Below are 17,809 nucleotides of genomic sequence, written 5' to 3' on the forward strand. Positions count from 1 at the left end.
TTTGTGGAACCCACTTGAACCTTGGGAATTAGAACTGACAATTTTGCTGCTTTACTCCTACTCTTGTTTTGATTTCATATATATCCTTGGAACACATCAGAATGCATATGTATTCTTTTCTTCGCTTCAAAGTTAGACTTAAACTTGATCTCAACTTGCACACCACTCTTCTGCTTTTCATCACAAATATATATAATCACAGTGTGGTTCAATACATGCATACACACACTGCCCGGGTAACATATGGAAGCTCTCAACGGATTCCGATTATGTGTTATTTCCGTTCTCATTTTTCTCACTACTCTTACTCAAACCTTAAGCTCAACTGCATTTCATGACACTGAAAATGAAGACTGGGAGAGCTATGTTAGTATACCAAACACCATCTTAACTTATGGGTATGTATTATTATTCGGACGTTTCCCCTCTATCTACCTCTTAATTCTAATAAACTTAAGGCACTTAATTAAATATGTATGATTTTTGGTTTAAGGAGTGAAATGGAGGAGGCTGAATGGCAGATGGTGCAAAAGAAAGGAAACCAGTTTGTAGTGAATGGACAACCATTTTACGTAAACGGATTCAACACTTACTGGATGATGGTATTTGCCACCGATGAGTCCACAAGAGGAAAGGTCACTGATGTGTTCAAACATGCATCCTCGGTTGGTATGTCAGTTTGTCGTACTTGGGCCTTCAATGACGGTCAGTGGAGAGCCCTTCAGAAATCTCCATCAGTTTATGATGAAGAGGTGTTCAAGGCTCTGGATTTTGTAGTGAGTGAAGCAAAGAAATACAGAATCAGACTCATATTATCATTGGTTAACAATTGGGACTCATATGGTGGAAAAGCACAATATGTCAAATGGGGTAATGCTGCAGGCCTTAACTTGACCTCGGATGATGACTTTTTTTCACATCCAACCCTCATAGGCTACTACAAGGACCATGTTAAGGTAAGTACTTAATTTTGATGTCCTGCAAATTCTCAAGTACCTAAAAATTAATGATTCCTGTTTTTCTTTTTGATTCTATATACTAATTTGGCTCATATACTATTTCTCATCACTGCATAGGCGGTGCTCAATAGAGTTAACACATTCACAAATATCACTTATAAGGATGATCCAACTATTTTTGCTTGGGAATTAATGAATGAACCTCGATGCACCTCTGATTCCTCGGGTGATAAGTTACAGGTATATGCTTTTCATGAAAAATGTTATGTCGTAATAAAAGTAATTTACAATATCATATGTGTGTTTGGCTTTCAGTTTGAAGACTTCAAACATAACCAAGAGAGTTAGTTAGATTGAACTCTTTCAAACTGAAATCGAAACACAAGTACAAGCACTACATTCAATTTAATTAATAGTTCTTTCCATGATATTAATTTTCGCACACGATTGAAATATATATTCTCTAGGAATGGATACAAGAGATGGCATTCTTTGTGAAAAGTGTTGATCCAAAACACCTGGTGGAGATTGGCCTAGAAGGATTTTATGGACCCTCAACACCTCAAAGATTTCAGTTCAACCCAAATACACTTGCTCAACAAGTTGGAACTGATTTTATAAGAAACCACCAGGTTCTAGGCGTCGATTTCGCTTCTGTTCACATATATCCAGACTCTTGGTAAGTTATCATCATAGAACAGAACTTCTATTAACATTCAAAATTTTTGAAGTCTTCAGTAGAACATTTTCTAACTAACTAAGAATGAATGAATGACATGATTGAAGGATTTCACAATCAGTTGATGATAGCCATATCCCATTTGTGAAGTCATGGATGGAATCCCACATAGACGACGCTGAAAAGTATCTTGGAATGCCAGTTGTTTTTGGTGAGTTTGGTGTATCTGCAAAAGATCCAGGTTATAATTCAACTTATAGAGATACACTTATAAACACAGTTTACAAGACAATTTTAAACTCAACAAAGAAAGGTGGTAGTGGTGCTGGAAGCCTTTTGTGGCAGTTCTTTCCAGATGGAACGGATTACATGGACGACGGTTACGCAATTGTTCTCTCAAAAGCTCCTTCAACTTCGAGCATGATATCTCTTCAATCCACAAGGCTTGCTCTATTCAACTCCCTATGCTCTGAGAGATGTCATTGGGGTTGTAACAAGAAAAAAGTGTTGCAAAAAGTACTCTATCACGACGATGAGCTTTAACTTCAGTTTGAAAATGATGCAACAGCTTATAAAATATACATACATACGAGGATTCGTCATGATATTCTGTTTTGTAAGAAAATGATGCCAATAGTGTCTTTACTTTATTTGCTGTGACATAAAGTGCAGTTACATCCATATTTATAAATGGTGTTGGTCATAAGTATCTTAGGACATCCAGAAATATTATTGTTTATATTGAAGGAAGAAAATGTAATATGACTAGAAGACCGACAATATTTATATCGAAGGAAGAAAATATAACATGATTAGATGGTTATATTTTGTATATAGAGTCGACATGTTTATCATATCATAGTCTGTGATTTGTAGAGAGAATCCTATCCTACTTACTCTTTAACTAAATATTATTTAGACAACAAATAAGGTTTAATGATACCTTTTTAAGAATGACTTTATCCTTAGATTTGGGAATCAACTGTGTAGCCTTGGATCTTCCCCTCTTGTCCACCTCTTGATCGACCACGTTCTTTGGCACCAAAACACCAGAATAAACAACACCAAAGGACCCTTATTCCAAGGAGGATGTGAAGGATGTTAGGAGGGAAATTCAGATTATGCATCATTTGGCTGGTCATAAGAATATTGTTACCATTAATGGTGCTTATGAGGATTCACTTTATGTTCATATTGTTATGGAGCTTTGTTCTCGAGGTGAGTTGTTTGATCGGATTATCCAGAGAGGAAGGCGGCTGGGTTGACCAAAATTCTTGCTGCCTCAGGTCAAGTTGTCACTGATGCAGTTGGCAGCCCATACTATGTTGATCCTGAGGTTCTCCTCAAGCATTATTGTATACACTCAATTGTATTCAAATTATTTCCAAATTAAGTAGCCTTATCGTATATACTCAATTGTATTCAAATTATTTCCAAATTAAGTAGCCTTATCGTATATACTCAATTGTATTCAAATTATTTCCAAATTAATAATACATGAAGTGAGATTCTTAATTTTACTTATGAATTCAATAAATTTTCTCGGGTCACTCACAAGCCTTTGCTTAAATTCCAATCAAAGAACTTTGATCCAACTCCATCTTACACAAATTCCACCCAATATCTTGTAGCTAAAATTTTGAAGAGTGAGATCTTCCACATCACAACTACTCCTAGAGTTGTCTATTTCTCTTCTCGTGGCCCTAATCGTATGCTTCCTGCATTAATTGCGAAATCAGATATAAGTGCCACCATCAGAATATGAGGGTGACACGAGAAAGGTCAAATACAACCTACTACAGGGAACCTCTATGGCATGTCCCATTTTAGAGTTGCTACGAATGTGAAATCAATTTACTCAGACTGATCATCTGCAGATATCAAGTCTTAGTCTTCCATCATGACCACAACAAAACCGGTATATGGTACTTATGATGATCTTGCAGGTGAAATTACTTATAATGATAGCTACATTAACCAAATTAGTGGAGAAAGTTCAAGTTGCAGTGGAGCTTCCATTGATTACTTACAAATGTTACCTAACCCAACTCAAGCTACAGGGCTACCATCATCCCAACTCCAAACATCAAGATTAGTGTGGAACCTAAACTTCTCACATTCAAATTATTAAATGCAAAACAATCATTTGTTGTCACTGTTCTTATGGAAGATTCAAATCAAACCGTATTTTCCTCATCACTTGTTGGTCAGATGTCACCCACATTGTAAAGATTCCATTCTTATTCAATGACTATCCTAAAGCATGTTATTAACATGGCAATAAATATATGATTATTGAGTCTTCAATAAACCGGATGCTTTGCATCTCTATAGTTGTTCCTGTTCATGTTGATTTTCTAATGATCCAAAATCAATACACATAAAACATAAAAAACAGGAGCATTGAAGAAATATATACGAAGACACCATGAGGGAAGGTTGATTAAGCCTTATAACCATAAATGCTCTTGCAAAAGAACCTTACAGCAAAAATACTTCCTTCTTTCAGACATAAACTTCCCCAGGTATAATAATTTGAGAAAATTAATTTTTTAGATGAAATCACATGTATTGGTGTTAAGCTGGTATCTAACAATATGTGCCAAACACCAGACACGCTCTCAATCAAAAGTTTCAATACTATCGAGTGCACCAGCCTATAATTTTCAACTATAAATCTGATATACTCACATTAACATGCCGGTCACTTTCTACTTAGGCTTAATTTTGAAAGAACTGCAGCTGCCTGATCACCTCCCAGAAGAAAATAAGGATGTCTCAAAGCCGAAGCAGCAGATAAGCGTCCTCTTCTTAATGGACCTCTCTCAGAGATAAGCTTTGTTGCTAAGTCCCACCCTCTACCAGATTCACTATCAAGAATTTGGAAGTCCGGCCTCAGGCGAGTATACTCCCTCCATTTTTTCAAATCATAACCACAGTTTTTTAATTCCAAATTGAAATTCTTCAAAGCAGCTGGAGACCTTAAAGTTGGTATTGCCATTTGCATGAGTACAATCCCAGCGGAATACATATCAAACAGATCAGGGCTGTTTAACTGAAACCGACAAGAGAGAGGTTAATTCAATTAGTATATACAGATCATATCTTAACTTTGATTACATGATAAGTAATCCAACCTGCCATAGGATTGGTGAAAAGAAAGCAGCAATTGGCGCAGGTGGAGGACTTGGTGTTTCTTCTGGGAGCACATATAGTTCTGGCGGACAATAATCGGGATCCAAAAGGGTGCGGTCGGGAACATAATTCTTTCCGATCCGAAGGTCTGTTGCTGCACCAAAATCAATAAGTTTAATCTGCCCCCGTTTCGTGACCACTAAGTTGGCTGGCTTTATATCTCTATGAACAATGCCTGTATCGTGAATTTTCTTAAGAGAAGTAATTATCTGGCGCAGGATTTGCTTGATGATCAATGCATTTCGTCGAAAAGAGTCTACCCCTTCCAAGACACGTCCAAACATGACAGATTCTAAGTTTGAAGGGAAGCTACGCCCCTTCATGTAATCGGCAAGAGTAAGATCTCCCTGTGATACAGAAAACACCTCTCCAATCAATGCATGTCAAGGAAGGAACAAACGAAACTAATATGATTAATCAAGATATAACAATTTAAAACCACCTAATTCTAAGGGTATTATTGTTAATGCAATAGAAATATGAAGCACGGCACCTCGAATTTCCAAACAAGCCATTTTCCACCTTTTGTAAACTTTGAGTTTGTTTTATCAGCCACAAAACTTCCAAGAAACTCAGCACATGTTTCAGGTGCTGCTCTAGATAACCTGTAGTTAAACCATTCCTCAAATTCACCAAATTCTTGAGCCCCTCGAATTTCAACCTTAACCTGTATATTCAATTAGTCAGCCGCAAACAGCGAAGAACATAGAACAGGTTAGGAATCAACAATTCTTTCTTCCTAAACTAAAGTTGTTACCGAATAGGCAAAGGCTCATTGATGGTTTTATATAATTACATGTGTCAATGTTGTTTCGGTGTCAGACACTAAACACGCCTTCTATTAGAGTATCTAATGCTAAAACACCTTAAGATGCAATAGGCCGTTGGACTTGAAGAATTCACATTGCAAAAACTATGAAACATATACATTTCTAAGATTATGTGTGTTGTCACTATGTCCTACAATGAAGAAAGCAAGTAAGTGTTTATGATACCTTTTTAAGAATGACTTTATCTTTGGCTTTGGGATCCAACAGTGCAGCCTTGGTTCTTCCCTTGTTGTTGACCTCTCCATCTAGCACATTCTTTGGGACCAAAACACCAGAATAAACAACACCAAAGGAGCCTTCACCAATTTTATCTCCAACAAGAAAATCACGTGTCTTCAAATTTCTCTTTCCAGATAGATTATCAAAACCAAGTTGAAGAGGAGCAAGAAGGTAAGCATCAATGGCACCAATAAGAACACCGGGTCTTGAAGTTAAGTAAATCCATATAAGTCCACCAAACAAAAGAAACTCCCATCTTTGCATATCTGGTAATTCTTGAAACTGCAGTATTCCTGATTGGATGATAGAAGGAAAGTGGTCCACATCAACAACATTGTCCAAAAATGCATTACACTTTGTGAGAGAGTTTGTGTTGAAACGATTAGTGTTAGTGTTAGTTAATAAAGAAAAATTGTGTGGTTGAATGGTGGGTTTGGAGGGATAGAAGAAACAGATTGCAGTTGAAGTTGGATGAAACGAAGAAGCCATGAAATGATATGATATGATATTGATTCTAAGTTTCCTCCAACTGGAACTAACTAACATAGTAACATCAGCATAGGCACCGTTTCTGCCACGTCTTCCTCTTTCAACACCTCTTTCTTTTGCTTGGTCCTAAATTAAGCCTCCTCAACCTTAGCCACTAACATCCATATATAATTATAATTGTAAAATTTTTATGGATCATTCTCATCTCATATAATATAACCTTCAATGTTTCCAACCACCAAATTATGGTTTCATGTTTTTTTTTTTTGGTGATGGATGTCTGAAACAAAGTACAAAGATAATATTTTCGTTATAAAAAAAACTATAGTTTCTTTTTAAATAGATAATTTTCAAATGAAAGGATATGTTAAGTTGTGGCTATCGTTGCCACTACCCCATAATGAGAAAAACTGTAATAGAAGAAAAGTATATAATTAAATTTTATTTTTTATGGTAGTGCACGGTGTAAAGAAGTATTACACAGACATTAGATTATTTTAAAGTGCCAGATCATTTTAATATTTTAAAATTTAAAAGTTGACTTGGTAAGATACATGGTTGTCATTGGTTGACGTGTAAAAATAATTTACACTGTGAGTGCACATCCCCTTTTCTTTGGTTCTCTTATTTTTATTTTTTTTAAGTTTTGATTTTCTTATTTTAAAATTCTGTTTTTTTTGGATTCTTCAATTTTATTTTTTTTCAGGATTTTACTCCCTTTTTAATTTATGATCAATTTTTAATGACATGATAATCTATTTGATGATGTGTCATTGCCACGTATACACAAATTAGTTACATGTCATTTTTAATTATTTTTATTTGATGACTTATATTTAAAATGTATTTTAATAATAATATAAATTATTATATTATTTACAAAAATATAATAATCATGCCTTTGAAGGTAGACCTTCTAAAGATGGAGCTTTTGAAGGTGATCCAACTTCTGAAGGAAGTCCAGAAGGTGATACTGCTCTAGAATTTGAAGAAGATTCTGAACAAGTTCAGAGGCCACAAAGAATGAACCAAATATCAAGGAGAATTGCAGAGTTTGACATGTAAGATATTATAGTAGACTTTGAAGGGGAAGTCATTCAGTGTGTCATGTTAGTAGATTCTGAACCGGTCATCATCAATGAATCTCTCGATAAGAAAGTGTGGCAAAAGGCCATGAAAGAAGAACTTGAGGCTATATACAGAAACAAGAATTGAGAATTGGCTGAGCTTCAAAAGGAGAAGAGAGTCATAAGTGTTAGATGGATTTTCAAGATAAAGCTGAAGCCATGTGGATCAATTGGCAAACACAAAGCAAGGTTAGTAACTAGAGGATTTCTACAGAAATATCGAATAGGTTACTATGAGGTATTTGCACATGTAGCTATACATGAAATAATCAGATTGGTGATTGATATAGCTGCTAATAGAAATTGGCCTATATGGCATTTAGATGTGACATTTGTATTTCTAAATGGTCTTTTACAAGAGGAAGCTTATGTGTCACATCCTCTTGAATTTGTGAAAAAGAATCAAGAAAGGATGATGTACAAGTTGCATAGAGCCTTGTATGACCTAAAACAAGCTCCTAAAGCTCGGAATATGAAAATTGATTCATTTTTCAAGCTTCAAGAATTCAGGAAATGTGAGATGAAATATGGGGTTTATGTTCAGCATACTTCTGAAAGTAATATGATTATGATGTGTCTCTATGTTGATGATATATTGCTAATAGTGAGTTGTTCATATGAGATAATCAAATTCAATAAGATGTTGATGAATGAGTTTAAGATGACTGATCTAAGAAATATGGTAGATTTATAGGGATGGAGATTGTGTACTCATAAGGGTTTCATTTTAATGTTAGAAGTCATTCATATTCAGAAGTTGTTGTTAGTCAGAAGTAGTAACTTTTGAGTCTCTTAGTCAAAAGTTGTTGTTCAGAAGTTCAACGTAGTTTAGCTTCATTAGTGTATTTAAACACCTTGGTGTAAGTAATTTTGTAAGAGAATTCATAATAGAGTTTATTTCTTAACAAGTTTGTTGTAACCAATTTTTCACATTTTTGAGATCTACTTTCTCCCGTTTCTCTCTTCTCTCTCTTCTTCCATCTTTATCTTCATCTTCAACCTTGTGCACCAACAATTGGTATCTAGAGCTCCTACTAGATTCACAGGGAAACACAAGTGAACGTGACACGTATGTGATTGATTTTGTTACTTGAATTCACATTCAAATCACGATCGGAGTTGTAATAGGATTGCATTTCTTGATTTTGTGGGATCATGAAACATAAGTGTTTTTTGAGATCTGAGTGAGTTTTAGTGCACACGAATAATGATGAATACTGCAAACAGCTTGAATACAAAGTTTTTAGTGTTTGATGGAAATAATTGGAATCGATGGATTATTCAGATGTGTGTGTTGTTTGGTTCTCAATACATTCTTGATCTCGTCAGCGAAGGTTATGTTCCGGTTGCAGTAGAAGTGACAAAGGAACGGAGAAATGCACAAAGAGATGCGAGGAAGAAAGATCAAAAAGTGTTGTTCTATATCTATCAATGTGTGAATGTGAATGTGTTTGAGAAAATCGTTGATTCAACGACGGCGAATGTTGCATGGGACATACTGGCATAGTGCTACGACAGTGATGCATCTGCGAAGAAGGTGAAACTTTAGTCTATATGTAAGAAATATGAGAATCTCAATATGTAGAACAATGTGAAGGTACCTGATGACATCTCTTGAATGATTTTGATCACAAATGAGATGAAATCTTGTGGAGAAACTCTTTCTGAACAATTAATCATTGAGAAGGTATTAAGATCTCTTACTCCTCAATTTGATTATATTGTTGAAGAAATTGAACATGTGAAATCTTGTTTAATTTGTAGGTAATAGGTTTTTGTTTAGATGATGGAAACTGTGAAGAACAAACAGATATTTAGCATGACAAACATAAAGCAAGGCTAGCTAGAGGATTTCTACATAAATATGGGTTAGATTACTTTGAGGTGTTTGCACATGTTGCTAGACATGAAAACAATCGAATAGATGATTTCTATAGTTGCTAATAGAAATTAGCCTTTGATGCATTTAAATGTGAAATTTTCATTTCTAAATGGTCCTTTACAAGAGGAAGTTTATGTGTCACAACCTCTTGGATTTGTGAAAAAGAATCAGGAAGGGATGGTGTACAAGTTGTATAAATCCTTGTATGGAGTGAAACAAGCTCCTAGAGCTTGGAATCTAAAAAATTGATTCATTTTTCAATCTTTAAGGATTCATAAAATATGAGATGGAATATGAGGTTTATGTTTAACATAACTCTGAAAGCAATACGATTCTGGTGTGTCTCTATGTTGATGACATATTGCTAACGAAAAGTTGTTCATATGAGATAATCAAGTTCAAGAAGTTGATGATGAATGAGTTTGAGATGACTGATCTGGAAAATATGGTAAATTTTCTAGGGATGTAGATTATGTACTATGAGAAAGGTATCATGTTGCACCAGCTGAAGTATGAACTTGAGCTTTTGAAGAGATTTGAGTTGACAAATTGCAAGACAACAATTACACCTGCTTAAGTGAATCACAAGAGCTGCATTATGATGTTGAGGGTGATGATTTAGATGCTAGAAATTTTAAACAGTTAGTTGGCTCATTGAGATATCTTTGTACCCGTATACCTGGCATTTTCTATGCAGTTGGAATGGTGGGTAGGTTTATAAATAAACCAAATTTGTCATATTATTAAGATGTTGTCGGGATACTGAGGTACATTAAAAGGATTCTCAAGTATAGAGTGTTGTTCCCTTATGGTGTTAAATTTTACTCAAAGATGACATGTTATTTAGAATCTAATTTGTGTGGAGACAAAGTTGAAAGAAGAAGTACTTATGGATATTTTTCAACTATTTGGGAGGTCCTATTTCTTGGTGCTACAAGAAGCAACTTGTGGTTGCCTTGTTAACTTGTGAAGCTGAGTACATTGCATATGCGTTGTCTACGTGTCAAACTGTTTGGATTATGAACTTATTGTAGGATGTGAAGATCAAAGTAAGAAAGCCTCAGAGGCTGATGATTGACAACAAAGTAGCTATAAGCCTTGGCAAGAACTCAGTGTTGTATGGAAGGAGCAAGCACATTGACACGAAGTATCATTTTCTATTGAATCAGATTCATAATAGAGTATTATAAGTTGTACATTGTAGCACTCAGAAGCAACTTACAGATGTGCTAACTAAATCTGTCAAGGCTAAATATTAGGTCCATTTGAGGGATGAAATCGGTGTTGTTGAGTTTACTCAAGTGAAGGCTCTAACTAATGCAGATTTTTGAATATTAATTACTTCTAACATTTTTTATACGCCAAGAATGAATTTTTGAAAAATTGAAACCGGATAGAACCAATAAAATTAGAAAATTTGCCAGGGTGTAAAACCGTCTCAAACAATTTGAAGGTTGTGTTCTAATTTTAAAATCCGATCCTTAAAAAAATTGTAGTTCTAATTTTCTAAGGATAGTACGATAGTTTAACAGTGACTTATGTTAGTTTTTTCATCAATATGGATAGTTAGGAGAAACCATAAGCATATTCTACTTGTAAATACCCAAAACTACTTTGTATCATAAGATCATGTCAAAATTTATTTATATCATACGAATACATTTGCTTCTTGTTAAAAGAGTTATTGGAAGAAGCGGTATCCACAACTGCCTACTTGTTGAATAGATGTCCAAGAACAAAGCTTGAGAAGATAACACCATAGGAGGCATGGTCTGGATTTAAACCAAATCTGAATCACTTGAGAGTTTTCGGTTTCGTAGCGTATTAACATGTTTTGGGACAACTTAGAAAGAAGCTGAATGATAAGTGATAGTAGGTGATACTTGTAGGGTATCATTCTACTGGTGGTCACAAGTTGTATGATGTAAAAAAATAGAAGGATTACGACCAGTCGAGACGTCGTTTTTGACAAAATAAAGGAGTTATAGCACCATATATCTGCTTACTAGAAAGCAGTAATTGGTTAGAGCAGTGAAAATTCAAATTTAACAGAGTTTGATAATGCAAAAAATTCCTTCTTAAGCCCGAATTGAAGAGAATGTCAGAAGATCAACAAGGCAAATAGGTTTTTCTCTAAGACTCCAAGATTGTGAGTTTTTTTGAGATAAAAAAATTAATTATGATCGTGATTTCGTCCATTTTGCACTTATGGCCTAAACCAAACCCATTAAAATAGAAAAGGCCTCGAGTGATTCATAATGGATTTGTGCTATGAAGGGGGAATTGAAATCTATTGAGAAGAAAAAAACTTTGGAGTTAGTTGATCTATCGGAAGAAAAGAAGTCAAATGGTGTAATATGGGTAGTGAAGGAAAATCCTAACTTGAGAAGGCGTATACTTTGAAGATGTATTTGCATCTGTGGTTGTTTGACTCTAGTTAGGTTTGTCTTGAATTCCATACCAAATTATTATATGCAGGTGGACTAGTTATCTCGACCAACTTGTGATTTTATTAATAGGATGTCTAGGAATTTTTTATGGAAAGGTAATTTAAACTAATGTTTTAAAAACTGGGCGAGTCATCAAACCAGTGAGTATACTGGATCACAATTTCATTGATCGAACCACTAAGTTTCTAGTTAAACTGCATGACTAAACTGAATTAAACCAGATAACTCGTGACTCATTGGTTCGATCACACACAACCATATATTTATTAAATCTGTCGAATTAGATGAATCGGTCATTAAAAAATATCACGACACCATCAAAGTTTCAAAATATCAGAATTTCATATGTTCATTCTTTAAATTTAAATTCTAAATATAATCATCACACACAACAAAATAATACAAATATAAATAAATTTTGAACCAGGTCTTATTGCAAATAAGGAAAAATTGTTTCAAATAAGTTTTGAATAAAGTCTAATTATATTAAAAAAATTTGAAGAATTTTATTTTATTTTTGAAACTATCAAAATAGTATCATTATGTCAAAAAAATACATACATTTAAGTCATCAGTTTTCCAAAATCGTAGGTTCATCGATTTTTACCAAATTTTATCGATTTTTCCTAGTTCCTGACAGTTCAATAAAATACTCGGTCCAGCAGTCAAACTAGAACAGTGACCCGTCCGATTTCTGGTTCGACCGGCCGCTTCGGTCCAATTTTTAAAACATTGATTCAAACTCTAGTGTGTATCTCATTGGCTTGAATAAATTCACTAAGCCCAAAAATCTAGGTGGTCTTGTGACCCGAAAAACAATAGAGGTCAATAATTCTATGTTGGATAAGTTGGTTTGGGGTCTCCACCAGGATTTTGATTCCATATGAGACCAATTTTTGAAGCACAAGTACATAAGTGAGTAAATGTTCCTTAATATGAAAAAAATATAATCGGTTAGTAGGAATGCAATTATGAAATCACGCTTTTCTCTAAAAGATGATTTTGAATTTAAATAGGAGAACGTGAACTCCTCTTTCTAGTTTTCCAAGTGGTATGAGGTAAAAAATTAGCGGAGCAGATTCTCTATGTGGATATCCAAGATTTGAAAATGGGATTAAATGATGTTTACCTGGATGAGAATTGGAATTTCAAATCATTATATATTGCTCGGGATGGTTATAACGGGCTCAATAGACTTGATTTTGTTTAGAATACAACATACAATAACTCTTGAAAGTTAGTGTGACATATTTCTGATCCTAAGAAGGTGACATTCTTCCTTTGGACGACTTTATATAAGTCCATCCCTACGAGATCTTTGTTGTTTCATCATGGTATGCTCTAGGAAAATCCCTTTCCTAGATGCAATCAAGATATTGAGACGGTTCTACACTCTCTAAGAGATTATGAATTTTTACTCGCTTTTAGAAATTTATAGGCTTATTGGACACATTATTCTTCCAAGATATAGTTTATATAATTGGATTAGACACGACATTGATGGTGTCTCTATCTTTTTGTTGTTTGCTGGTGGTTGTGGTGTCCTAGGAACAAACCGTGTCTCGCAAATGAAGTGATTTATTCCTATATTTTGAAACTCATCACATTGAATTATGCTAATATGCTAGCTAAATATTTTCTTAAGCATAATCTGTCTTATCTAACAAGAAAGATCACATGGAATGCACACAAAGACAATAATATCATTTTGAATGTTGGTGGTAGTAGCCTCGGTAATCCAGATGTCTCGGGTTTCATGGATTGATTTAAAATGCTAAGGGTGCTTAGGTTCACGGTTTTGCAAGTAATATTATTATTCTAATATCCTTCATGCTGAGCTGATAGTTTTATATCATGGTTTGAATATGGCTTGAGAACTTGACATAAAAAATCGGGTGTGTTACTCTGACTCCAACTCTTCTATCACGCTTATCTCATAGTCTGTTAATATTTGAGATCACTATATAGTGATTCTTCACAACATTAAAGAATTTCTCTCTAAGGAGTGACAAATTCAAATATTTCATACTCTTATGGAGGAGAATGCTTATGCTAACTATCTAACAAAACATAAAACTGATAATGATGAGGTGCATAAATCTTTTACGGAATCTCATGTCGAATCATCACCTTCTTACTAGTTAATACTAGTGGAAATTTGTTTATTTTAGCTAATCTCCAGTTTCTTTTTCTAATTGTACCAGAAAATACTACATATTTAATTATTTAGATATTATTTGTAACACCCGAGGTTGAAGAAGGCGAGGGGTGGTTGCACCGCATGTAACACCTAAGATCAAAGGGGGCAAGGGTGGTCACCACATCGAAATGAGAAGGATCCTGAGGCCGTGCAGGTATGTGATGAAGGAGTGAAAAACACTTAGAAATGGGGGATTGAATAAGGGTTGTTTCCAAAAACGATAGATAAAAAATAATCACACAGTTATTTTTATCCTGGTTCATTGTTAATCAAACTACTCCAGTCCACCCTTGACAAGGTGATTTACCTCAACTGAGGATTTAATCCGCTAATCAATCTTGATTACAATGGTTCTCCACTTAGACAACTTCTAAGTCTTCTAGAGTATACAGATCACTACTTGATCACTCTAGGAACTTCCGTTTACAATAAATGTAAAATAAATATTACAAGAGTATAATTTCCTTCTTAAAAAGCTTTAATCACCAAGTGATATTTAGTTCTAGTTCTTAATACTCACTAAGATATTACAAAGTTGTGAGGTTGAAGATGAAGTTCTTCTTTGCTTTAGTGTGATTTCAGTTTGACAGCGTTTTAGTATAATTGCGCAAAAGTTGGTTGCTGCTCCTGAATCAGAACTTCTATATATAGGCGTTGAGGAAATGTGACCGTTGGGAGCATTTAATGCTTTGCGTAAATAGTACAACGCTGCATTTAATGTTTCACTCTTGTGTCAACTACCTCGAGCCATGCTTCAGCTGCTTTTACTGACTTTTCCTTTTGTAGCTTCTAACGTTCTTTTTGTCAGTCAGAGATTTGACGTTGTAGCCTTTTCATCTTGTACTTGCTTCTGGACTCAGACTATTGGATTAACATTTGAATATCAGAGTCTTCAGCTTTGGTGCAGATGCAACTTCAGTCAACAGACTATGGAAGTGCTTTTGAGCGTGATACCATCAGAGCTTCAGAGCTTTGCTTCTGACTGCCATCTTCTGATGCTTTCTAGATCATGTTCTGATTTCTTCAAGACCATCTTCTGATGTCTGACAGAGTATGTTCTGATGAAGCCATCCAGAACTTCTGAGTCAGTGCTTCTGAATGCTGATTTAGTGCATACTCTTTTATACTTTTCCTGAAATGGAAACGTGAATAATTAGAGTACCACATTGTCTTATACAAAATTCATACATAATGTTATCATCAAAACTAAGAATATTGATCAGAACATTTCTTGTTCTAACATGAGACTGCATGATTGAAGGAGTGCATATAAGGATTGGTAGGTACTACCTATACTAATAAGATGCATCTTCTTTTTAGTAGTCGTTTCATAAGAACTTCTCAGTTAGGCGTGCTTGACTTGAAGCAATATTGTGATGGGTGACCTTCTGGAAAGTTGAGGCGTTACATTATTCGTCAATACAAACACCTATATATTAACAATTTAATCCTAAATTTATAATTGATGGAGTTTATTTCTTTTTCTCTTTTTATAAGTTTCACACCAAGAGATTCAAATAAACAAAAGAATTTTTTTCAAATACAATATCTAAATAACTAAGATTCTCAATTATTTATCAAAATAACTATGTTTTAAACAAAAAAAATTCTCATGCCAGAGAAGGCGTCATCCTCTCTAGCACATGCATTTAAAATTTAACTCATACGCGATTGTTTCTAACACATGCAATAATGTCATGTCAATGCATGTGCCGTCATCATTTCCTCTGACGCATGCATTGCATTTTGTCTGACGCAAGTGACCAAAAAATAAAGCATACACTAGAGGTTATAACATTTGTTTGAGTATTTTTTTTCTCAAAAATTTAGTTATTTGAGAAAAAGAATTTAAAATAAAATGTCACCAATTTAAAATCTAAACTACAAACATAATTTCTAAAAGGGTCATCAATAATTTATTGAAGTGTTGTATCTCAAACAGTATCTCTGTGTCCGATGATGAATAAATTTTGCTATATTCAACTATTTTTGTTTTATGTGCGAAAATGTAAAATAACAAAATTTTTAAAAATTTAATTGAGAAATATTAACAGTATAAATTTTTTTTTTATATTGTCATAAAATCACACAACCGTTGATAAGTATAAATGTTTGATTCTTATTTTAATTTTTTTAAAAAAATGTTACAATTGAATATTCATAATATAATGAATTTAAATGTTTTTATACAGTATATATCAATTAAATATTTTTTGAAAATAAATATACATTTTTTATCACTATTTTTTTTAAATGACAAAATAACATATTAAAACATTGATGGAAAAACCATTACAATACGAAAAAATAAAATTAAATCACACACGACCAGAAAGAGAATACTAAGATAAAACTAAATACTAATATTTAAAAATTGCTACCTTTAATTTTTTAAAAATTTTATAATCAATTTTTGTCTTGTATGTTCAGGTTAGGTGGCATTTTTTTAGGTTATGTCAATAAAGATCTTAAAATATATCAAAAAAATTTATTAGTTTGTTTATACTTTTTTGCTCTTTTAAAATATTCTATTCTTTGGTCAAAAAAAATATATTCTATTCTAAAAATGTCGGATACTAATAAATATATTTTTCTGTCCAGATTCACATCAATCTCTCAAATTGTGAAGTTCTAATCTGTCAAGATATTTTTCAAACATAAATATCTATTTTGACACAATTATTTTAGATATACCATTTATGTTTTTATAGTGTAAATGAATATATTTATACTCAATAAGTAATGTACTGATTAAGAATATTTTTCATGTATTCCTGACATTTGGTTACTTTAGAGAAAAATAATGGGTGTTTTTGGGTCTTGATACGTTTTTTAATAAAATGTTTTTAACTTTACAGAAAATGAAAATTTGAAAAAGAATTATAAAATGTTATCTATAATGAAACATAATTAGAAGTAAATCTCAATTAATTACAGATTTCCTAACTTGACTGAATAAAATATTTGTGAATTATGGCAATGAATCTTTTTTATTTTATTTTTTTTGACAAGGCAATGAATCTTTTGACATTAAAAAAATTGACACAAATAATAACATTCAATGCACTTACCCACAAAAAAAAAAAATTCTTTGACTGTAATTCAAAGCTTTTTTTTTGGACAGCTAAGAAAATCTGATTTAATTGACACAATAGTTTTTGAAAAATATCTATTTTAATTTGTGACTTGAGAATTCAAAATGTAATGCACTATTATAACAAAAAAAATCTTTGGATTCAATGTTACATAATGATACCATTGGTAGAGGATTTTTTTGAAATTTTTCGGGTTATGTTTTAAAAATTACTGATAACAAATATTAATTTTTAATTCAATTGTTATATATTAGTTAATAAATTATTTTTTTATGGTAAATTTCAAAAATATATTAAGAGTTTGACAACTATATTACTCAAAAAATAGATTTTAATAAATATAGTAAGTTTTATATTTTTCTAGTGTTAAATATTTGTTTTCTTATTGAATCATATTTGACAGATTTATGATACAGCTGTCAATAAAAATTAGGATAGCATAAATAGCTTTTATAATATAGTTTTAATATTATTCCAGTAAAAGAAAAATATTTTTTATAATTATTATCTTTTAACCAGTTGTACAAAACGGATAAGACCGGGATAATTCATGATTTTATTTTAAAGATACTATTTTAAACAAATTACTATCTTTAAATATAAAGATATAATTTAATCTTTTCCTGCGTGTATATATTGATATGAGTTAGAGGTAAGTATTCATTCATCATTTCTAAAATACAA

General features: G+C 33.0%; 2 protein-coding genes across 2 annotated transcripts; one reads left to right on the forward strand and one right to left on the reverse strand.

The window, feature by feature from the left end:
* Positions 1-153: 153 nt before the first annotated feature.
* Positions 154-2,288, forward strand: LOC131616050 (mannan endo-1,4-beta-mannosidase 6-like). Its single transcript, XM_058887277.1, has 5 exons — positions 154-398; positions 494-956; positions 1,077-1,199; positions 1,427-1,638; positions 1,746-2,288. Exons 1-5 carry the CDS (start codon positions 244-246, stop codon positions 2,179-2,181), a joined length of 1,389 nt encoding a protein of 462 aa, XP_058743260.1. The 5' UTR covers positions 154-243; the 3' UTR covers positions 2,182-2,288.
* Positions 2,289-4,119: 1,831 nt separating this feature from the next.
* Positions 4,120-6,631, reverse strand: LOC131616048 (serine/threonine-protein kinase STN8, chloroplastic-like). The gene is made up of 4 exons (XM_058887276.1): positions 5,829-6,631; positions 5,327-5,500; positions 4,776-5,180; positions 4,120-4,693 (listed from the first exon to the last, which is right to left on the reverse strand). The coding sequence occupies exons 1-4, from the start codon at positions 6,426-6,428 to the stop codon at positions 4,343-4,345; spliced, it is 1,530 nt and encodes a 509-aa protein (XP_058743259.1). The 5' UTR covers positions 6,429-6,631; the 3' UTR covers positions 4,120-4,342.
* Positions 6,632-17,809: the final 11,178 nt, after the last annotated feature.

This window comes from Vicia villosa, linkage group LG7 (assembly GCF_029867415.1).
Source record: "Vicia villosa cultivar HV-30 ecotype Madison, WI linkage group LG7, Vvil1.0, whole genome shotgun sequence".
NCBI lineage: Eukaryota > Viridiplantae > Streptophyta > Magnoliopsida > Fabales > Fabaceae > Vicia > Vicia villosa.